This window comes from Cydia amplana, chromosome 12 (assembly GCF_948474715.1).
Source record: "Cydia amplana chromosome 12, ilCydAmpl1.1, whole genome shotgun sequence".
NCBI classification, from domain to species: Eukaryota; Metazoa; Arthropoda; class Insecta; order Lepidoptera; family Tortricidae; genus Cydia; species Cydia amplana.
In genome coordinates this window covers 8,689,757-8,702,597 of record NC_086080.1, presented here as the reverse complement: position 1 = coordinate 8,702,597, position 12,841 = coordinate 8,689,757, and the positions used below count along the sequence as shown (strand labels likewise).

The 12,841-nt window shown below is 33.3% G+C and overlaps 1 protein-coding gene across 1 annotated transcript; it reads right to left on the bottom strand.

Annotated features, from left to right (window-relative positions):
• Positions 1–1,758: 1,758 nt before the first annotated feature.
• LOC134652919 (UDP-glycosyltransferase UGT5-like) lies at positions 1,759–6,034 on the bottom strand. Its single transcript, XM_063508153.1, has 5 exons — positions 5,935–6,034; positions 5,416–5,675; positions 2,875–3,470; positions 2,389–2,611; positions 1,759–2,277 (listed from the first exon to the last, which is right to left on the bottom strand). Exons 2-5 carry the CDS (start codon positions 5,660–5,662, stop codon positions 1,781–1,783), a joined length of 1,563 nt encoding a protein of 520 aa, XP_063364223.1. The 5' UTR covers positions 5,663–5,675; positions 5,935–6,034; the 3' UTR covers positions 1,759–1,780.
• Positions 6,035–12,841: the final 6,807 nt, after the last annotated feature.

Below are 12,841 nucleotides of genomic sequence, written 5' to 3'. Positions count from 1 at the left end.
TTCCTCAGCACGACATTCTTCGGTACATTCTGTATAGCAGCGTCCTCCCATTTCATTAAGACTGTTTGCTTTAATTCCGGAACCACTTTCAAGAAGGCATCCAAGTTATCCTTATCGAGTTCACGTAATTGAACGTTGGAGCCGAAACTTAAGAATACAATGCCTTGCTTAGCGCGTCTAGAACCGTTCGTAAAATCCAGAATGAAAGACCTTTGAGTACACTTTGCTCTTTGGATTTCAAGTTAGTTACTTAAGTAGTGTTCTTTATTTTGATGAAAAAGTAAAAAAAGAAAAACACCGGTAAAGAGTGTCCAGGCGAATGTCCACAGTCTACAAGTATGGGGTTCTTCAAAACTACGGTGACTGCAAACGGTGACATCAGACGGGCCGTATGCTTGTTTACCACCGACATAGTATAAAAAAGTAACAATAGCAAAGAGTTATAAAAAATAAATAATTTCATCCACATATTATTTGTTCATGATGACTGACATTTTTTGTTATTATTATTTTACATTTCACATAAGTAGGTATACATAGTAAACGAGATAGCATTGTACAGCTACAGAAAATTATAATAACATAAAATATTTAAAGAAATACGTGGCTCTTTACGATATCGCCTCCAGCTCGCATTCAGAATGCGTCAACTGACATTAGATGTTTTTGATACCATATCTCGCTTGTACTCCAATTAACCTAATATATGTGCAACTATGTTACTCGTACCATGTACCTACTGTTATCAATATTTATTGCTTTAAATGTTATCAAAAGAGCTAAGCCTATTAAATGTATAGGTATTATATGAAAGTTAAAAGATAATGTTTAACAGATTTTTATGTGATCTTACGACTTGTACGCGTTTGTAGGCGTACGTACCGTACCTGTTCAAATAATATAGGTAGGTAATATCCATGCTATATACTACCTTTTTTACATGATTTTTACAATATTACGATACAAACTAAAAAGAATGACAAACAAAATAGAAGGACGTTATCTCTGTTATTACTTTAGTTGAAAGTCATGATAATGATTACATTTAAAATAAAACACTCTTATCACGTTATATAGCTCTACATCTAAAAACAAGACCAAAACGCGTCCTCTTTTCATAGCTCTTGGTTACAGCTTAATCGTATACAAAACAAATCCTAATAAGATTATCAAAAGCAAATAAATAAACGTCTGAATTCTGATATACCTACAATGTAACAAATTTTAGGTGTTTTCATAAACTCTGCACCTTTGTGCCTACTGATATATTCGGATCACAATACTGCTGGGTCAAATTGCTCAATCAGTCTATCTTTAAACCTCACAACAACATTTCCTGTTTGCGTGTCGGAAGTTAAGTTGATAGTTTTTTTTTTATTATTGTTTTGTTACTTTTGAGTCTCAAGTACTCGAAAAATGTAACCCCTTAGATTTCCTTAACCTTGCGATGTCTACAGGAACGAGGTAACCATACCATACTATAAAACGGGTTTGACCCAAATAGGTTAAGTTATTAGCATAAAAAAGAGCGTACCTCGCCATCAAACTCCACAGTTTGGCCAGTTTTATGTAATTTATAAAATGTATGTTAGTTTATCATGAATAAAAGATGAAAAAAAGCTATTTACGAGTATTTGTACGAAGTATGCTAATCAAAAATGTAAGAATGTTCATTAGAGTTCTTGCATTTACAATTATAGGATTTGATCTAAGCCTTCTCACAAAGTGACTCGCGTTCATTTGCCGTTGAGTGTGAAACACAGTTTCTTTACTACTTCAGCTAATTCTTCTTTTGTTTCGTGATTCTTCGGCGTTCGAAAACATTTTTAATAATATTAATTATTTTCAATATTGTATATAAAATAAATACTAAAATGCTAGTCAAAAACAAATATACATCTAGATTCTGATAAGCAATGTAACTCATTTGAGGTGGTTTCATAAAGCCTGCACCTTTGTGCCTAATCACATATTCGGTCCACCACACTGCTGTGTCAAGTGGCTTCATCGGTCTATCTTTAAATCTCGCAGCAATTTTTTTGGCATTTTCCATATAAGTTTTATCATTTAGCAATTTATTGATCTTCTCCCGTAAAATATCTTCGTTTATTTCTTTATAATAAAGAATTTCCCCGTGACCTTTTTGAATAGTGTCAATAATATTTAGATACTGATCTCCATAAACTGGTACCCCTAGTATGGGCACTCCGGCTGCTATAGTCTCTTGAAGTCCTAACAGACCTCCGTGGCCGATGAATAATTTCACATTGGGGTGAGCTGTAAAAAATATAGGAAAGTTTAAGTACTATAATACTAATAGCAAAATTATTTTTTTAAACCAAAGTACCCAAGCTTACTTTCATTTAGTCAAAAGCATTGTAAACATACCTACAACTGCTTTTTGTGGAAACCATTTCCTTAAAATTATATTTTTAGGTATATTTTGAATAGGTTCTTTTTCCCATTTCATTAAAACGGTTTGTTTTAATTCTCCAAACACTTTTAAGAACGCTTGCAGCTTGTCTAAGTCCATTTCACTTGTTTGGACGTTAGAGCCAAAACTTAAATATACAACACCAGTTTTTGCATTATCCAAAATATTTTGAAGATCCTGAAAATTAAATAGAAATAAGTCATAAATTACATTTACGTATGTTTGTTTTTGACTTTACCTATAGTAATTTGTTTTTTTATGATGTTGTTGTCTGTCCTAGGGCACCCCGGAGGTGCATAGGGCCACAAGATATTCTTTTATGATATCGACAATTAATTTTTCTACGTATGCGGTGGATTTACAGTTATTGTTTTTAAACCTTTAGCCAAATATTGCGAAGTGAATAAATAGCTCGCCAGTTTAGTTATATATACACTTACCGATGGTAACGTATCATTTGTTTCTTTAATATGCAGTCCACCAACTTCTATAATATTTGGCAAATACGCAGCTGAATTATCAATACTAAAATGAGAATTAAGAAGTAAAATGGCTGCGTTTGCGGCTATATCCTCCAGTTTGGGGACAGGCTCTGGTAGATCTTTAAGGTACTGCAGGGTAGATTCTTGTAGTCGAGGGAAATACCAAAATTTGAGCATGACTAGATCAAACGTGCACATATACAAATTGTATAATCTACCGATGAAACTGAGTGGTTCTCTTGCGCTTCCATATTCATGATACAAAGTTGATAGCTGAAGAGGATTGCCCATATAGAAATTTCCTTTAAACGAGTTCCCAACGGTCGTCACCAACACAAGGGGAGCTTGGTATTTGTGAGCGAACATGTAAAGTCCTTCATTGAAGAATACTTCCGTAACAACGACATCTATTTTGTGGTCTTGTTCCAAAAACTCTTGCACGTCTTTGGACTCAAAGACTAGGTCGTTCATCAGAAATCCCATTTTGTACATAATATTTTGGAATGACTCAAATGTTTCATCCATCATGTCGAACACTCGTGGTAGTACATCAACTGAAATAAGTTATCACGATAGGTATACTCCTATAAATATATACCCATATACAGGGCATAGGTTTTGCTAGTTATGAATTTCAATACCTAATTAACAAAAATTAACTAATTTTTTGGATATTTTTAGAAATCGTGGTTATTGTTTCTGTGCCTCCAGTGAAAAGGGTTTAACTCGAGTTTATCCAAATTACAACTTTTGCTACTAAAAGGTTTATTTCACGAAACTACATCTTTTGTGCTGACACCCACTGCCCTACGACTTCTAGTTTCTGAGATATCGATTGTGCAAAAGGGTTAAAGTATGTCAAAAATCTGAACCATTATGTTCAAAACGATTTATTTTTATATTATCCCGTTTAAAAAATTGAGTTTTAAGAATAGTGTTGAGAACGATGGTTAAAGTAAAGTTTAGTCTTAGTAAATAAACTACATTTCAAGAAACATTCGGTGTAAATCAAAATTCACTTAGATCTATTTCGACTACCGGTTTAGTTCGTGAATAACGGTAAAACTTATGTTTCTTCATTATTCACAAACAATTTAAACGATGTCATGATGTGTAAAGGGGTAAGTATAAAATAATATACTTTGACCATTTTTCACCATCTAGTTTTGCTAAATTGAGTTAATGATTATGGTTAATGTTCACTTAGATTCCTTTCCATATAATTTTTTTTTTGTTGGTCAATGTAAAATAAAGTATACTGCGAGAAACGTAAACAAAAAACCGGCCAAGTGCGATTCGGACTCGCGCACAGAGGGTTCCGTACCATCAACAAAAAATAGAGCAAAACAAGCAAAAAAACGGTCACCCATCCAAGTACTGACCCCGCCCGACGTTGCTTAACTTCGGTCAAAAATCACGTTTGTTGTATGGGAGCCCCACTTAAATCTTTATTTTATTCTATTTTTAGTATTTGTTGTTATAGCGGCAACAGAAATACATCATCTGTGAAAATTTCAACTGTCTAGCTATCACGGTTCGTGAGATACAGCCTGGTGACAGACGGACGGACGGACGGACGGACAGCGGAGTCTTAGTAATAGGGTCCCGTTTTTACCCTTTGGGTACGGAACCCTAAAAAAAAGGAAAAGTTGTTGTTTATTAAGGTGAGCGAATTCAAATATCAAAAAGAAAGTCCTGTAGAAGAAATGACATCTGGAAGATTAATATTATGAAATAATTGGAGAAAAAAAAACAAAGATGGGGAACAAAAACCAACAAGTGCAACAGCAGCTAGCCTAGCTAAGGTGTCAATCTCTATGGCTTCGACAGAGAAATGTTATTTGTCTCTCTATCACTCTTCCTTATTAGTGCGACAGTGACAGCGTTGCGTATCGTTCGCTACGGAGCGTTAGCGATTGGCATGTTGTCTACGGGACCTGCCCTGTTGTACTGAACCATTAGCAATTTCAGCAGAGAATGAAAGAAATTAAGTCACTCTGTAATTACCTACATTGATATTATTATTTTGGTTTGTTTTTTTACCATAATTAAAAAAAATGCAATATATGGTTCCCAAAATGGTTTCTTTACACAATACAAAAGTTCAAAAAGATTTTAGCAACACTAGAGAAAGTGCAGTTTAACCCTTTCACACATTCATTATTTTTGTGAAAAGGGATATAAGTTTTTTTTTTTTCAAAGCCGATATTTCTGTTACTTTCACATAAGTCAGGTTAATTTAAATGACAAAATAGAAGTCATTTCTTCAACTATCTAAACTAAAAACAAAAACCTAATTTTTTTAGAAAGAATTCAGAGAAATCACGGTTTGAAACGTTTTTTGGCCATACTGAATAATTAAATTTTTTGAGTTTAACCCTTTTACACTGGAGGCACAGGTTTATATCATGAATGTAGGTAAATATTTATAAGTACACAATATAATAGGTATTTTATAAAATCGACACCACATTCATAGATCTGTGACCAGAAACTTACACAGTTTAGCCCATATAGATTCACTATTTACCATCAGCTGGTGATATGTGGGTGGATGTTCATCTTCTCTAAAGGGAGTGATAGCGTACACATCATGGCCTCTTCTCGCAAGTTCTATCGCTAAGTTCTTCATGCCAATGTAGTGAGATCTGGCTGTGAATGGCATTACATATAGAACTTTTGCTGATTCACAGTAGATCAATAGATTCGCTGCTATAAGCAGACTTCCTAAATATAAGGTCTTCATCTTGAACGGTTCACTGAAAATAATAGTTATAATTAGATTTTTCGAAGAAGTGCTCTGTATTTGTTAACAGTCAAATTTTATTCTTTAATTATTTACATAATAATTATATGCAAAAATACGCAAGCACGGATTGGTACGGGCATGCTGGTCAAGGCATATTGTTAGGTACCTATAGGTGTTAAGTGGAATAGAGTTACAATATTTTCTAAAATACTTTGTAATAGTTCCGCAAAGAAAGAAAAGCCTGATTCAATAAATTATTAATTACTTACAGTTAAATGCCAATTTAAATCACATAATATTTTATGTTTTTTTTTTTAACGTTATTTTAACACAGAAGCGTTTTACGCGACTTGCGTCACTATGACTTGTGTGTACACTTAAGTTTATTTTAAAGGTTATCACATTATATGACAAATACTGTTGTTATCGATCAGGCCTCAACTGAATGCAATATTATTATTTATAATTAAGTAGGTATACAATATTATTATATACTAACATAGATATTGGTAGGTAATTTATTATTTTGTACTATTTTGGACATATGTCTGAAAAAATATTTCAACTGCCCCGAAACCGCCTTCCCATACAAACGTAGTCCCAATTTTTCTCTCTGGATATTAATATAATTGAAAATACTTTTACACAATTTGGTGTATTTTAGTCATAACTATGTCCGACCGATTGTGTTTTTTAGATTTCGAAAAAAAAAATCGAAACTTCAAGTGGATTTTCTCCAAACAGGGTTCTTATAGTTCGTTTTTTTAGCATTAGAAATAAGGTAAACAATCTTGATGTGTCTTTTAATTGAAAAACACATTTTAAAAATAAGTTACGGCAAATATGTAACAATTATGAATCTAATACGATCATTTATATTCTTCTGCTTTCATAAGTAATAGTTTTTGATTTTTATAAAACCGTTTTTCAATTAAAAGACATGTCAAGATCGCTTATCTGCTTGCAAGTTCTTTCTAATGCTAAAAAAACGAACTATAGAGATACAACAGGTAGTGATGACACGGCAGCCCGGTTAGAATCCGGCCTTCACCACTGGTGTGATTCGTCACTTTTTCTTTAATATATGACATGCTGATGACATATATTTCAGTTTATAATTGGACGTAGTTACAGGTAAAAGATCCAATCCACAAAAAGTTGAACAAAAGTTATGGCAGTTTAAAGTTTGAATCGGTATTCCTCTATACTGGTAGATATTTTTTATACTATGTGTTTGGATGAAAAACGAGCCAATTCGCCTTTTATATATTTATACATACATTGTCCAGTTTCATGCAACATTTGTCGAGATATTTGACCAAATGTGGGTTGGATCCTTTTCATAAAAATACACTTTTCATGGACTCTCGTTTTTTTAAAAATTATGCATTAAGGATCCATTCAATAAAATTGGATAAAAATCATAAATATATTATTATTAAAAACAATTGAATTAATTATTATGTATTATTTTACCATAAAAATAGTAGTTTATGCAACAGTGATATAATAAGGGTTCTTAAAATTCAAGGGTCGAAGTTACAAAACGAGACGTAGTCGAGTTTTGTAAAAAAAGACCCGAGAATTTTAAGAACCAATTATGAGCTGTTGCATACAATACTTTTTCTATGACAGCTGCAGCAAAAAAAAAAAAAAATAAAAAAAAAAAATAAAAAAAAAAAGAGTTATTATTAAAAAAAAAGAGTTATTATTAAAAAAAAGAGTTATTATTTAAAAAAAATTGAGTTATTATTTAAAAAAAAAAAGAGTTATTATTGTAAATGAAAACATACCTCTTTCAATCAAGATGATCGGAACTTGTATCTTTAAAAAAAATAAAGCAGTTGTATTATACTCATAAGATGACTGCTAGCAGTCATCTTATGAGCCTATAGACAAAGCATTCAAATGACATTGCTTTAGATATCACTGTCAGTCATTTAATTGACACATTTAAGTGCTGGAGTAGAAAAATGAAATTAGTTTTGCTAAACAGTATTAAACCTAATAATGATCACAAAATTTCTTAAAAATTACCTATTACCGTTGTAAATTTAGAGTTCATAATTAAAATAAGTCCGACTCACGCTTGACTGCACATTTCTAATAGGTTTTCTTGTCATTTATAGGTAATGAACTATTTTGTGTATTTTTTTCAAAATTTTAGACCCAGTAGTTTCGGAGATAAGGGGGGGGGGATGGTCATTTTCTTGAATAACTGCTAAAATATTAATTCTAAAATTATAAAAAAAATGTATTTGAGATTCTAACAATGAGCTCTTTCATTTGATATATAACACGATATAGTTTGAAAAACTTTATTTTTCAATTTTCTCATTTACCCCCCAAAAATGGCCTCCATATTTAAAATTCATTTATTTACGTTACACATCCATCTTTGGGTCATAAACTTACATATGTGTGCCAAATTTCAACATAATTGGTCCAGTAGTTTCGGAGAAAATAGGCTGTGACAGACGGACGGACAGACAGACGAGTGATCCTATTAGGGTTCCGTTTTTTCCTTTTGAGGTACGGAACCCTAAAAAAAAACATAATTACTGCCTCACGATTAAATTTGTCAATGCGCTGCAACACTATGACACGAACAGTGTTGCAAGTTACCAAAAAGAGAACAAATTACCAAAGTTTGTGACTTTTATAGCCATTTCCGTCAGTAGAAAAAAGCGGCAAATTTAAAAAACGTAGGCACGGAGCGTTATCGTCCCATAGAAAATTTGAATTTCGCACCGTTTTTACTGAGAAAGTTGTTTGACATACTATGTATAACTTGCTAAAAACGTAGAAGACGAATTCAAAATATATTTAATTATTTTTGCGTGTTTTATTATTTATAAATGATCAAAAACGATTCATATGTTTAAAATCCTATTTTATTATTTTAATGATAATTTAACAGTTATAGCTGGTCAAACAAATCTTATCAGTAGAAAAAGGCGCGAAATTCAAATTTTCTATGGGACGATAATCCTTCGCGCCTACATTTTTTAAATTTGCCACGTTTTTCTACTGACACGATTTTGCTTGACCAACTATAATACCGCGTTGGGTCGTTTTTATGTTTACCGTTAAATAAAAATTTTAAGTAGTGTCAATAAAAAAAAATGGTTTGGGTTGTTGCACATTTTTACAATTATTGCATATTGGTCCAAGCCAATACTTACAGTAAAAAATTAGCAGTGAGGACTTGATCATAATAGTTAAAAATAATGCCATTAGAATTTAGAAAGGAATCTTAAAAATATAGCTGGTCAAAGTGATCAAGCAAATCTTGTCAGTAGAAAAAGGCGGCAAATTAAAAAAAATGTAAAGTCAGACCGTGAAAAGTCTGCAGCGATTTAGATAGTCCACGCAGTGCAAGTGTCATTTTAAACGTCAAACTTCTATGAAATTATGACGTATAAATAACACTTACACTGCGTGCGCTATCAAATCCGCTGCAGACTTTTCTTGGTGCAACTTTAGACGCGAATGGTTATCGTGCCATAGAAAATTTGAAATTCGCGTCTTTTTCTACTGACAAGATTTGCTTGATCAAGTATACCTACATGGATTGGCTTAAAGGGGTCGTAAGGGGCCATAATTGTTAAAAAAAATACTTGCATGGATCGTTTGTGCTGATCATTATCACACCAAAGTAGAATAGACAACATCTCTTAACTTAGTGATCCAAGTGAGATGAATTCTTTTTGCTGTTTATCTGAAGGATTTTAGTGTAGTAAATTTTATTTCTCAAAAGGATCCAAATGAATTGGATCATTTTCGTTAATAATATTTAGGATAAAAAGTGTGAATTACATTTTCTAAAAAATGATCCAAGCAGGTTGGAATTCTTTCGATAAAATAAATGTGGAGCAGTTCCGTAATTGATCGAATATAACTAAAAGGTTCCAAGAGAAATGGATACTTATTAGCGAATATATATTTTAACCCGTCCTACATGTGGGATGGTATCCCATGTTGATTAAAATATGAAAACGCAGTGTAAACTGGGCCTGTTTTTGCTGAGTGAAAATAGACACCATAGAGACCTCTCTGGTATACTTAACTCATGTTTTGGTAATTTTGTGGATTGGATCTTTTACCTGTAACTACGTCCAATTCACATTTAATATACCACCAAAAATACTTTGGTACCCTAAGCTCTCTTACCAACGACCACCCCTGAGATAATATCGGAAAAAATTAAACCTGAGAATTGAATGAAACTAATTAAACGCCGCAGAGGGCGAAAAACCAACACTAACTTTTTAAATTACCCGCAATGAATTATATACTTTGCGAATGTGGATTAAAAATATGAGCTTCATACGAACATTCAAATTAGTCTTGGTAGTTCTCGTAAATTGTGATTACTTTTAAATTTCACAGTTAGCTTTTAGTTGGAGCTCAGTTGGTACTCGAACAAAGCTATTTTAAAAGTTACAGTCATATTCAATTAGAAATAAAATGCTATATTTTTATTAAAAACAAACTAAGTACTAAAACAAATAATAAAAAGCCTTAAAATAAAAATTACAAACTAAAATTAAAAACTAGAATTAAAAACTAAGCTTAAAAACTAAGCATAAAAATAAACTATAGATAAAAAATTTGGCCCAAATCGCCGTCCATTGGCAGCGTGCCCAGAAGGCTGGCAGCATTGCCACGTTGTATGGCAATAAAATGATCTATATATTTAAGTACCTATTAAACAGTAAAGGTTGTCAATCGCCATTCAACGTGGAACGCGGCTAGTGTGATAGGTACCTTTGGGCCAGGGACAACTCGCGGGGGACTTTTTGACTAGGCTTGAGCTAGTCTTAAGTTGTTGTAGGTAAAACCAATATATATTTTCTTGAAGAAAGCATTATCGCGAACCCTGAAATATGATCAATTTATATATAACTCAAGTGTATCGCTTCCTCTTCAACATGTCACCCAAAAGAATAGACTTCCGAATACCCTGCGTATCATAGGGGCCGATAGAAAATTTGTAACAGAATGTCATCCCGTACGGTTCCGTTGGCTGACAGCTCACACAATAAAGAAGAAGGTAACATAAACAAAGCCTCCCGGGCAAACAACTTGAGACCCTCTTAATAGAATTCTGACGCTGTGGCACCTTTCTACAGAGCAAAGATACTTTACGGTGCTTACATAGCGCGAGAGTTTAGGCGTGTTTTTGAACACGGAGAATGTTAGCAGAATGTAGAAAGCATTCTAGGGATGAGAGTTATTATTTTTGTAATGCTTCTGTATATTTGCCCGAGTAATTGTCAATAGTGTTCCATAAAAGATGATAGGTATTGGATAAATCCGATCCGATAGACAAATATGAGATGTTTTGAAAAGCGCTCAAGGGCTTAGAGATTTATGAGGTAGCTGATATTTTTGCCTAACATTTTTTTATTCTTATTTTTATAAATATTTTGTTAACTGTGTTTACATTAAGGTTTTACATATTTAAAACATTAAATGATAGCTGCGTGTATCGTCATGTCTGCGCGTTGTGTATCATTTTGAAAGACATTACTAGTGTAGGTACCTACAGATGAAATATATTATAAGTACTATGTTTTGTATGTTTTGAAGCGGTGGTGGCCGAGTGGATATGACGTCCGACTTTCAATCTGGAGGTCGCGGGTTCAAATCCTGGCTCGTACCAATGAGTTTTTCGGAACTTATGTACGAAATATCATTTGATATTTACCACTAGCTTTTCGGTGAAGGAAAACATCGTGAGGAAACCTGCATACATCTGCGAAGAAATTCAAAGGTGTATGTGAAGTCCCCAATCCGCATTGGGCTAGCGTGGGGGCTATAGCCCAAGCCCTCTCGCGCATGAGAGGAGGCCTGTGCCCAGCAGTGGGACGCATATAGGCTCACATTATTATATTATTATTTACTATGTTTTGCCCAAATATATAAAAATATATTACTTTGTAGATATACAACTAACTATTTTTTTTTGGTCCAATCAACAACAGCGTTTAGCATTTTGAAGCAAAAATTATCTGCATCAGTTATTTTGGAATTATTAACGATGAATGTGACCCATTGAACCGTAATGATGCCAGTTTAGATGTCAGCCGCAAAATTATGGTGATGCACAGATGATATGCATCTAACTGATTGGGCACAACACACACCGTAAACCATATTGTGTCATCTCCTATAATATGTTCAACATAGTGACATATGACGTTATTGACCCAACGGGAAACACTCGCTATAGGTGACCAATCGGCGTATGTTTGTCCAGAGTTAAATTAGGCCACTGGAAATTGTGTTCAAACACAATGCATAGTTAGGTACTTAGGTTATAGGTTGAGATAAGAAAGCTGGTGCGAAATTTGTATGAGATATACATTTATTCAACAAATCCGTAGGAGTCACATTTTTTAAAACCGATTCTAGAATATTTGAAGTAATAAGTTATTATCCATTGATGTAAAATAATGATACCTATGGAACTATAACTGCACGAGGCCATGGCACTGCGCTTGGCGGGGAACAGAACCCTATGGAGGAACCTGGTCTTCAACAGAAGGACATGATGTCACGATCCTCAGTATTGAGGGACCGACTAAAGAAGAAGAATAGGTAATAGTTGTTTTTTTCAAAAATATAATTATATTCATTACAAGTTTTTGTCTTATGATGATAAGTGTTACGAGAGTTTGAGTTACATATTTTATTTCCACAGTTCTTATAACTTTCGCAATGTAACCGGTGTTACACAGGTATCCTAAATTTAAGTTATTTGTAATTGCAGAGATAGCTGACCCCACTGCATATAACTAAAGCAGTTGCGTTAGTGTAGTAAAGTAGTTGCATAAGTTCTCCAAGTCGATACAAGGTACCTTAGTTTGGACGTCAAGTAGTACTTATTTGATATACGAGTATGTATATACTTGTTCAACGCTCGTTGTTGTGTTGTTGTTGTATGTTTTTGTTGTTTTGTATCAACAAAACTGTCGTACGCCGCCAAACCTTCAACTACAGAAAAGTAAACATAACAAAACTCACCATCGTTTGAATTGAGCTGTAGACCGACACAATGTTTATTTAGAAATACATTAGACATATATAAAAAATGTACAAAAGTCCAAGCTTAATTTTTGAGATTAGAAAATTTCTCATGCTACTCCATAACAAGTGTTCGGGTCTTTT